The sequence below is a fragment of the Parus major genome, chromosome 7 (assembly GCF_001522545.3).
Source record: "Parus major isolate Abel chromosome 7, Parus_major1.1, whole genome shotgun sequence".
Classification (NCBI taxonomy): domain Eukaryota; kingdom Metazoa; phylum Chordata; class Aves; order Passeriformes; family Paridae; genus Parus; species Parus major.
Genome location: NC_031776.1, coordinates 15,943,636 through 15,953,635, shown reverse-complemented (window position 1 = coordinate 15,953,635; position 10,000 = coordinate 15,943,636). Strand labels below are relative to the sequence as shown.

Here is a 10,000-nt window from a genome sequence, read left to right as displayed (position 1 = left end):
ACTAAGCGGGCTATACACAACTGCGGAGTCACTGGACTCGGTCCAGAGGGGTAGGAATTGCGGTTGAGATTGAGGTTGTGGTTGGGGCTGGAGTTAGGAATCGTCTTCGGAGCTTTCTCCATTTCAGTATTCGCGCTCCTGCCTTTCCATCCCGACTCAGAGTGAGAGCGGAGAGAGACGACAGAAGGATTTGCCACAGTCTTGGGAAGTCACCACGAGAACAGCCGTCAGCGTAAGCAAATTGCGTTTTACCTAGGCTGCCTTACCACGGCATGAACTGACACTGCACGGGGTAAAAAGCCACATGTAATGAGTGCCAGGTTTACCATCCTGCGCTGCACGCGGACCCCATGCATTTTCCTAGCCGGTAGCAATATCGGGGGGGGAGGGGGTAAAGGGGGGGGGTAAAGGGAGAGTTGTCCCAGGGACACACAGTTCTGTGAAGCCAGGGGACCCCTTTTCCCATATAACAAAGCCCTTCTACTCCATATATCTCCGGGAAGAAGGGAGGTGGAGAGGACGGAATACAAAGACCGTGTTGGGGTTGCAGACCCAACAATGAACTGGAGAAGGTCTCGCTGTGGATCCGGTGAGACCCCTTTCCGTGGCTGTAAAAATGGGCCCTTGCCCGCGGCCTCAAAAGTTCCAGTGGTACTCTGCTGGCCTTTTTGAAGCCGCGGGCAGGAGGAAGGGGGAGATGAAGGCAGCGGGGGCCTAGGTTGGTCCGGAGGGGTATCACCGCCGCTCCCCCGCCCAATCTCCCCCTTCTCCGGAGCCGGGCCCGCGGCGGGGCGGGAGCGCGGCGGCGGGGCGGGGGTGGGAGTAGAGGGTGGGGGCGCCGTCGGTGCCGACCGGGGGGCTGCGAGGCGAAAGGGGCAGTGCGGGCAGCGGGAGGGTCACATGTTCCGACGGCAGCCTATGAGCAGCCCCCCGGGCTGAGGCAAACTAATCTGGGGCCGGCCGCCCCCACCCCGGTCCCCCCTCCCAACCTGGACTTCGTTTTTATAAACGTACCGCCAGGATCCAACCTGTTGGAGGCTAATAACCATCCGCATCATGCCCGGCCGGGGACCGAGCCGCCGCCGCCGCCGCCCGCGATGTGCAAGGCCATGAGCAAAGCAGCGAGCTGGGAGATGGACGGACTGCGCGGCGACAGCAGCGGCGGCGGCGGCGGCGGCGGCGGCGGCGGAGCCCCCGGGCAGTGCCGTAATTTTCTCTCCTCGCCCGTCTTCGGGGCTGCGCACACGGGCCGAGCGGCCGCCGCCGCCGCTGCCGCCGCCGCCGCCTCGGGGTTTGCCTACGCCGGCGGAGGGGAGCGCTCGGGGGCGGCGGCGAGGCCCGACCCCCCGACCAAGGACTGCCCGGGCTCCACCACGCCTGCCGCCGCCCCCGCGCTGGGCTATGGGTATCACTTTGGCAATGGATACTATAGCTGCAGGATGTCCCACGGGGTTGGGATACAGCAAAACGCCCTGAAGTCTCCCCCCCATGCTTCCATTGGCGGCTTTCCCGTGGAAAAGTACATGGACGTCTCCAGCTTGACCAGCACGAGTGTCCCCGCCAATGAAGTCTCCTCCAGGGCGAAGGAAGTGTCCTTCTACCAGGGCTATACAACCCCATACCAGCACGTTCCTGGGTACATAGACATGGTCTCAACGTTTGGCTCTGGGGAACCGAGACACGAAACATACATATCAATGGAGGGCTATCAGTCTTGGACTCTGGCTAATGGCTGGAATAGTCAGGTTTACTGTGCCAAAGATCAGACACAGAGCTCGCACTTCTGGAAATCGTCCTTTCCAGGTACGAGAGGGGGAGAAATGGTCTGAGCTGAACTCCCCCGCGCCTCCTCCGCCTTTCCCCCGTCCCCTCCCCGCCCCCCGGCCTGCAGGGGCGGCCTGCCGAGCTGGACACGCTGCACAGACACGCATAGAGCAGGGTGGGGGCGGTGGATATTCTCCTTTTCTCACTCCCCCCTCGGCCGTCTACACCCGAGAAAATCCTCAACCTCTGCTTTCAATACCCGCGGGACTGACCCCAGAACCTCCCCGCCACCAGCGCCAGGGCACCGGACCCGAGGCGGCCTCGGGCTCCTTCTCCCGCTGCTCCCCTCGGTGGCCGGGTTTGTAGTCGCGTTTGAAGTTTGCAGGACGGTGGCTCCAAGTCTTGCTCTCCTCTGCCCTTCCGGAGGGCGACTGATCCGGCGGCCCCAGAGCACTTAAGAGACTGTTAGTAGTGAGGGCACAGAGGCACAAACCACATGCAAACAAACCCGGGGAACTCTCACCAAAGCGATTTCTGTGTGCGCGCTGCCAGCACCGAGCCGCTCTCAGCCCCCCAGCCAATGCCCCCGCCGCCCTGCATGCTCGGTTAGCCATGCATGCCTGAAAAGTGATGACAGTCCATCAAGGTTTTGGTGGTGCTTTACTAGAGTGCAAATAATGTGGCAGTGTAAATAATAATAAACTGTAAACAACCCGGCATTATTTATTTGCCCATGAAAACCAGTGCCCAACAAGTATCGGTTAAGCTTTAAACGCCTGTAATAAAATTCTGATTTTTCACATAATGTCTTTTACAATAGGGGACGTTGCACTAAACCAGCCCGATATGTGTGTCTACCGGCGTGGGAGAAAGAAGCGAGTGCCGTACACAAAACTGCAGCTTAAAGAACTCGAGAATGAATATGCCATTAACAAGTTCATTAACAAGGACAAGAGGCGAAGGATATCCGCAGCCACAAACCTGTCTGAGAGACAAGTTACCATTTGGTTTCAGAACAGGAGGGTGAAGGATAAGAAAATAGTCTCCAAACTGAAAGACAACGTATCCTGATACATTAGCTGCGGACAGTGATGAAAATGTAAACTCAATTTACAACCAGCTAAAGACTTTCGGAAAGACTTGAAAATATATTTAATTTTTTTTGTCCTTCCAGCGGTGGCGAAGTTTCGGGAATTGTTTTCCGTGAAAGTCAGCGTTTTTCTCTCAGTGTAAGGGAGTGTTGACAACTCTTGAATCGAATTATAGTTTCTTCTTTTTGAAAATAATAATAATATTAATTATAATTATATTTTCTGTTCTTCCCTCTAGGCCAGTATAAACGAATTTAAATATGTTGAACGATAACAGTTATATTTTTTTTTTAATGATTAAGTCTTCGGGGGGTATTCTGTGATTTTTTTTTCTCTGAGCAACAGCCAGTGCCAAAAAGTGTCAGTTTTGATTTGGTATCGTAAACTTCAAAACACGCCGAATGAAATAAAAAAAAAAAAAAAAAAAAAATCAATCGGAAATACAAGAAAGCCGGAATACGGACCCGTGGCAGCACCCGGCTTCTGCCAAGCCTGCCTGGTCCACTGGGACCCGGAGAGAACTGCGTGGAGGGTTACTGGCTGCAGCAGAATTTTTAATTACTTTTTCGAGGAAGGGAGAACCTCTCCGAGGGTCCCACCGCGCTCCCCGCTTCTGGAGCTTTGGGGTTGAGGTTGGGCTTCTGGGTTTTTTCCGCCGCAGTTTCGTTTTCAGAGCAAGGAGTCCGTGGTGCCCGGCTGGAAAAGGAGCCCCGGCTGCGGAAGGGAAGAGGCTGTGTGGGGGTGAGGCTGAGCGCGGATAGGGGTCCTCGGCAGCGCTCTCGGCACGGCGGGTTGGCCGGCTCGCAGCGCGGCCAGAGGAGAGGCTGCCCCTGCAGAGGTGTGTATGGACCTGCACAGACCTGGCGGGGAATGTCCGCTCTGCCCTGCTCGTCTGGAGCAGCCCAAGACTCTTCTCCTTCCTACCGCCCAAAAAAATCCTTGTCGGACAAGCGGTCACTGCTGGCTTTTAATTTACAAAACTAAACGGGTGTTAATGACAGAAGCAATAAATAAGGAAATTCAAAAGATGCCATAATTTATATGGGCCAAAAGGCTAAAATTTTGTCGATTTTTTTATTCTTTTAAACCTAGTGTGCATGTTATGATATTCACAGGGTGATCAGACACGCTAATCAACAACTAAGAGAGAGAAGTGGTATCCTCTCTGTTAATGTGCCTCGTCTAATTATTAAAATGTGTTCCAAACTAGTATTATTTATTATAATATTCTATTGCTCTAAACATTTTGATTACCCTTGTATGTGGTAAGACATACGATAAGCCTATTTCTCCATAAACCGCTTTTTAAAAATTTGTCCTTAAGTCAGCTTTTACTTTGTGTTGGAAATACAATCTGAACTTCCAAACTGTTAACTGTTGCAAATCTTTTCCTGAACTTTCTTCAATAAAATTATTTCTTTTCACTATATATAAAAAGAGAGAAATAAATTCGCCTTCTTTTGCCGCAGGGGGTTTCACGGGCTCCAGGTTTGCCTGGGATCCTTTCAGGGACACTTACAGGACTCGTGTATGTGACATGAGAGGTAGATACAACGAGACGTGCATTAAAGGACGAGGAAGAGCATCCGAGAGTGCCTTGTCGATAGGAAAGTGTTTTAGTGAGAAAGAAATGTTGCCGCCGAGAAGCACAGGGCGCGGGGAGCAGGCGAAGGGCCGTGTCTCCCCTTTTCTCCGAGCCCTGCTCTGTGTGCCCGGTGTCTGGCGGCCGAGGGCAGCCTGCCGCCCCTTTGTTCTCCATTTCCAAAATATCCCGGCACTTGCCGGTTCCGCGGCTGCCGGCCCGGAGCGATTCCACTCCGTTTTCTCTGCAACCGGCTGGCTTCATCGGGAGCTTATCTTCCGCCTCCTCCTCCCTCTTCCTTCCCCTTTCTACTCCTCTTGCACGTTCATGGCGTTTGTTTTCCCTGAACGGACGAAAAAAAAGTCCGTTTCTGAGCAGTTCAGATTTTATCGCAAAGCGCTTTTTTGTTTAATTCTAGTATAAAAGGACGCTTGGGATGCTCATCATTTACGTGCCTGGAACGGCCCTCTCTGCTGATGCAACCTTGTTTTCTCCGAATATTTTAAATTCTTCTCTTCTCCCCCTGGTACCCCCACTCACCCACACATACTGCCATTAATTCTACAGAGGTTTTTTCCTCCCACCGAGTCTCCCTGCGGGCGGACGGCCGGGCACTGCCAGAGCTGTTTTGTTTCCCGGCCGCGGAGCCATCGCGGGCTGTTCTCTTCCTCCTTCCAGGCTTAACCTTTGGCTTTGCCGGGCTCCGTGCTTCCAGAAGGCGCAGTTTGCCGAGCCAAAGCCGCCTTCCCCGGGCAGGAGGAAACCCGAACTGTCTGGCAAATCGGTACCAGATGGAGAGGAGTCCCCTTTTAGTTTCTCAGGAACGTGCAGGATCATTTAGAAGCCAGCAGCTCCGGGAAGGAGGAAAGTGAGGCGCGCATCTTCTGCTCTACCTACCGGCTGAGATTAAAAGGGTTTTCTAAGCCTGGAGCCGGGGCATTGGTGAGCCTTGTTCGAAACCGCCTTGGCCACGGCTTGGGCTCTTCAGGACATCAGTTCCACGTGGCCCCGGGGCAGGGCTGCAGCCTCGCAGCCCCAGCTGCAGCCGGCCCCAGCCGCCCATGTTCAGAGAAAAGGGTGCGATATTCCCCCTGAAACGGAGCGCACCTTATTGCAGATAATTAACATGGACCTCGACAAACCGAATGGGAAATGCACAGTGGCGCAGTGATGCATTGCTTGGCTCCTGTCAGGCAGCGCTCTGTTCCCAGCCATGTCTGAGGCAATCCTGCCATCTCCTGGACAACCCCCGGCATAGGCAGGGGAAGCATTCTCGCATTTCCGAGTGATAAATGAGCCGGGGAGGCTGTTCGGTCACACGCAGAGCGCCCTTGCTCTGTAAACTGGAAGACTACGCCGGTGAAATTATAGCGTGTGGTCAGTTCTGATGTCCAGGCCATTCCGGACGCCTATTTAAAAATCAGGAAATAAAATAAAATAAAATAAAATAAAATAAAATAAAATAAAATTTAAAAAATAAATAAAATAAATTTTAAAAAAAAAGAGCGGAAACGAGGAAAGGAGCGTGCGAAAGCAGGCCTCCAGGTCTCCCTGTTCCTCAGTGGTGATATTTCCTGTACAGACACAGGCGGGGGGACAACCACGGCATTAACACGCCGCCCCCAAAGCAGCAGCCGGCTGGGGCTGGAAAAGGCGGCTCAAGTCCGTACGAGGCTCTCCCTCTGCTCACCCCGCTCTCCTCAGCTCCGAGGCCAGACGCCTCTAGAACAAGATGTTTCTGTAAATGTTTTTCCATGTAGATTTAAACATTTTCCCAAATGTGTCTCCAGCTATTTCAGGTTTTTATTATTTTATTTGTTTTTCTTTTTCTTTTTTTTTTTTTGGTCATTTTTCTTTCTTTTTTTGGATTAATTAGCAATTACAAATGAGTTGAATATTAATTGAAAGCTCTGTTTTCTCTAACCCCATAAAAGTTGGTTTGAAGTGTCACCTTTCTTTCCGGTAACTGGGAACTCACATCCATTCCTTGTGTTTATTGCAGACAAAAATATAGCCTTTGAACTGAATGTTCTTTTTCTCTTCCGAGAACCGAAAATCAGAGTCAGCTCTTCGGTAAAAGGCGATTATGAAAAAAAAATATCGCCCATCTTCTTAGGGGACACAAAGTTAGAATACAAGTCAGCTAATAAGAGGGAGATTCAATTGGTAGACATAATTCAAACGATAAAAATTAAAGGCAGTGGTCAGCAATATCCTCCAGCGGTGCTTGTGTGGTCCTGTGTGGTCTAGGAGAGAGCAATCATTTAAAGATTTTTTTTCCAGGGCAATGAAATTACTGCAGAATTTCCCTCAATTTCCCATTAAACAGAAAGATGAATTTGATTAGGAGAATGTCAAGAAGGGCAGGGTCTCTGATCTCGCCTTAGAAATAAAACCAAGATTAAAACTTTGATTAAGAGGATAACAACAGGGAAAATTAACCCTACATGCTAACTAGGTTCAAGTTTTTAACCGGGGTAATGAAAGTGGGAAACTGCGGGCATTAAGGCTTCGCTTGACGCCGGGCTCGCACACACCAGGGGAGATGATGGAAACAGGCCGAGGGCAGAAACGCCCGGTCCGGGAGCCTGATCGGCCCCCAGTGTCCCGGGGATGTGTGGGGCGGCCGGGGAGCGGCCGGGAGCACAGAGCCCATGGGTACTGCTCTCCTTCCGAGCCTCCCAGCTCCCTGCCAGTGTCCTTGGGGGCAGCACACGGGGCCCTGCCTCTTCTCGGGGGGAAGAACAATGTCTAGAGACCCGCACGGCTCGGGAAAGAACATGAGTAATCTCCTGCGAGGATGCTCTCAGAGATTTTAATAACTGGGGCTGTGGGGAAATGAGAGACATAACGGAATGAATGGGGTCTCGTTTGATCAATTAAAAATGTAAAAATGTGTGTAACTCCTCAAAATACCACAGTAATAAAACAATAAGGGACAATTTTCTTCTCATGAGAGAAAGATTCCCCACACACAACCTGGGAGATGAGGCTGACTCTCCCCTCTGCCCGCTGCTGCATTCACACCCTCTCTGCTGAAGAGCAGACCCTGGCATTTTCTTTCTTGAAGTCTGTCGATTTTATTTATTTATTTATTTATTTATTTATTTAATCTCAGAGGGTTGCTCAAGTAATTCCGCGTTGTTGCTGTTGCTATTCTCTGTTTGTTGATGTTTGTTTGATTGTATTTTAAAGACAAAACAGACTGAGTTTTAGAAGCCTTGTTCGCCTAGAAGCGCTTCCAAGTGAGGATGAAGGGCAAAAGGGGGATAAAGGGGCAAACGTGAGGACCCAAGAGAATACTGGCCATTAGAGTGCCAGAATGACCATCACGGTGATATCCGATCCATTAAGACTTTATTTGCACGCATATGCAGATGCATATCATGCAGTTAGGGGTAGAAGTACATTCGTGTGCCCTAAACATTCACATCTCATAGACATCACAAGTAATTTCCAGTCCTCGCTGCTCACTCTTACCGTGGGTATGGCTGTAGCCCGGAGGGTGCTGCCAGCCGGGGGACACGGCCGGCACGGGGGCTGCACCCGGGGCTGCCCTGTCCTCTCGGCAAATGTTTGTTTTCTTCTCATCTCTCCGCTGGCGCCGCAGCTCTGCCAACCCGCCCCGGCCACTTTTATAGAAGCGGAGACCATGGTTTCCCCTCCCCCTTGTGAGCTCGATATTTTCATATTTCGAGTGTTATCATAAGACTTTTAAAAAGTGGGGGTGAAGAGAAAGAAGAAAAAAAAATGGTGGTGGGGGGGAGGACGGGGACTCGGTGGCTCGGTCGCTGGAGGCGGTGCTGAAATTACCGGCTTTGAAGAACCTGTCTGCAAAGTTTCGTCCAATCGTTTCAGGCTTTCCGCTTATTCCCTGTTGTAACTAAATACCGCTGTAAGAACAGCTGAAGTCCTTTGTTGGAAATGTGTGATCGCAGTCTCTACAGATCTGGCTACGTTGGTTCTCTCTTGAATTTGCAATCTCCAGATTCCTTTTATTTTCCTAATTTGCGGGCTAATGGCAGTCAATTGGCGGCTCTGCCCACCATTTCCTACCCCCGGAGCTCGATCCCCTGGACTTGCTCAAGTTCGTGCGCAGCCCAGCCGCAGAGCCACGCGTTCGGCGGCGCGGCGCAGCCTTACCTCCCCGGCTCCGTTCCAATCAACATCAGCTCCAACGGCAACAAGGAGTGCCTGGAAGACAACAGTAAATATTACGCCCACGATACGAGCTCCAAACAAGAGGAGAGATGCAGGCAGAGGCAACCTTTTGCAAATGACCCAACTGTTACTCACACAACCAACTTAAAGCCCGTAAAGTATGACCACTCGAGCCTGCAGAGAAGTTTGCATGGCTCGGCTACTCTTTTTGAAGTGAATTCCTGCAATTCAAGCTTAAAGGAGGACATCAAGAATCCCGTCAACTTGAACCTGACAGTTCAGCCCGCAGCAGTCCAGTCATGCCTCAGACCTTCAGTGCAGGATGGTATGCTTTAAATATCTCGCTTTAGTTAGAAGCGACCTAGCTATACGTTTTTTAAAGAAATGCCTGTAATTACTTTGTAACCCTCCCTGTAACTCTTACGAAGCAAAAATCGCTTAATCTGACTCGGAGGTTAGGTAGAAATTGTGCTGTCAGATGTGCTTTCCCAATTTCCCAACCTAGTTTAGCTCTGGTATCTTGCAGGTTGTTGTCGGTTTTGTTGGGGTTTTTTTTGTTGTTGTTGTTGTTTTTTGGGTTTTTTTTACTTATTTCTATATTTGCATACCCAGACTTGATCCACTAAATTATCGACGTGTCTGTTGTAGGTTTGCCTTGGTGTCCCACCCAGGGGAGATCAAGAAAGAAACGGAAACCGTACACAAAACAACAAATTGCTGAATTGGAAAACGAGTTTCTCCTCAATGAGTTTATTAACCGACAGAAGAGGAAAGAACTATCAAACAGACTGAATTTAAGCGACCAGCAAGTTAAAATTTGGTTTCAGAACCGGAGGATGAAAAAGAAAAGAGTAGTAATGCGAGAGCAGGCTCTTTCTATGTACTAGAGCAGAGTCCGGCCGTTCCTGCATGAACTTGTGCCCGGAGTGTTCACCCCTAGAGTAGAGCGTACGCGCCAGGGAAACGCGGGGAGTGGGTCTTTTTACCATTTAAACCAAGTTCTTGAAACGCGTAGGATCCCTGCGTAAATAGGCAACGCTGAGTTCTTAGCCAAGATGAAGATGAGCCGGACCAGCACGGAAACATGTATTATCAGCTTTTTACCTTTCTTTCTCCATTTATATAGATTTTCTCCTGCATCCTACCCTCTCTTTCCCCGGAGAACAAGCGGTGCTAAACTAAGATCGATTTCTTTTATCTGTATGTAAACACCATTTTGCAGCAAAATAAAGGAATAACGCCTAGTAGAGACGTCAGCTCTGTGAGTCCCGGCTGCTCCCTTCATCTGCTGCCCTGCACGCCAGGGCGAGCCTGCGGCGCCGGCTTGTTTTGTGGTTTGGAGTAACCTGCTCGAGCAGCGATGGGGAAAGTGGTTAGCAAATAAACCTTTTTCTTTAGTCTT

At 50.6% G+C, this 10,000-nt stretch overlaps 2 protein-coding genes across 2 annotated transcripts; both read left to right on the top strand.

The window, feature by feature from the left end:
- The first annotated feature begins 1,023 nt into the window (after positions 1-1,023).
- On the top strand, positions 1,024-3,291 carry HOXD13 (homeobox D13). Its single transcript, XM_015634191.2, has 2 exons — positions 1,024-1,803; positions 2,585-3,291. The coding sequence occupies exons 1-2, from the start codon at positions 1,098-1,100 to the stop codon at positions 2,833-2,835; spliced, it is 957 nt and encodes a 318-aa protein (XP_015489677.1). The 5' UTR covers positions 1,024-1,097; the 3' UTR covers positions 2,836-3,291.
- Positions 3,292-8,231: 4,940 nt separating this feature from the next.
- HOXD12 (homeobox D12) lies at positions 8,232-10,000 on the top strand. Its single transcript, XM_015634192.2, has 2 exons — positions 8,232-8,923; positions 9,247-10,000. The coding sequence occupies exons 1-2, from the start codon at positions 8,362-8,364 to the stop codon at positions 9,483-9,485; spliced, it is 801 nt and encodes a 266-aa protein (XP_015489678.1). The 5' UTR covers positions 8,232-8,361; the 3' UTR covers positions 9,486-10,000.

What these genes read in the sequence shown, in the direction of transcription:
- HOXD12 (XM_015634192.2), top strand. Translation starts at nt 8,362, where the DNA reads ATGTGTGATCGCAGTCTCTACAGATCTGGCTACGTTGGTTCTCTCTTG. An exon ending in CAGACCTTCAGTGCAGGATG is followed by an intron (nt 8,924 to 9,246) that starts GTATGCTTTAAA and finishes TGTCTGTTGTAG; the next exon opens with GTTTGCCTTGGTGTCCCACC.
- HOXD13 (XM_015634191.2), top strand. Translation starts at nt 1,098, where the DNA reads ATGTGCAAGGCCATGAGCAAAGCAGCGAGCTGGGAGATGGACGGACTG. An exon ending in CTGGAAATCGTCCTTTCCAG is followed by an intron (nt 1,804 to 2,584) that starts GTACGAGAGGGG and finishes CTTTTACAATAG; the next exon opens with GGGACGTTGCACTAAACCAG.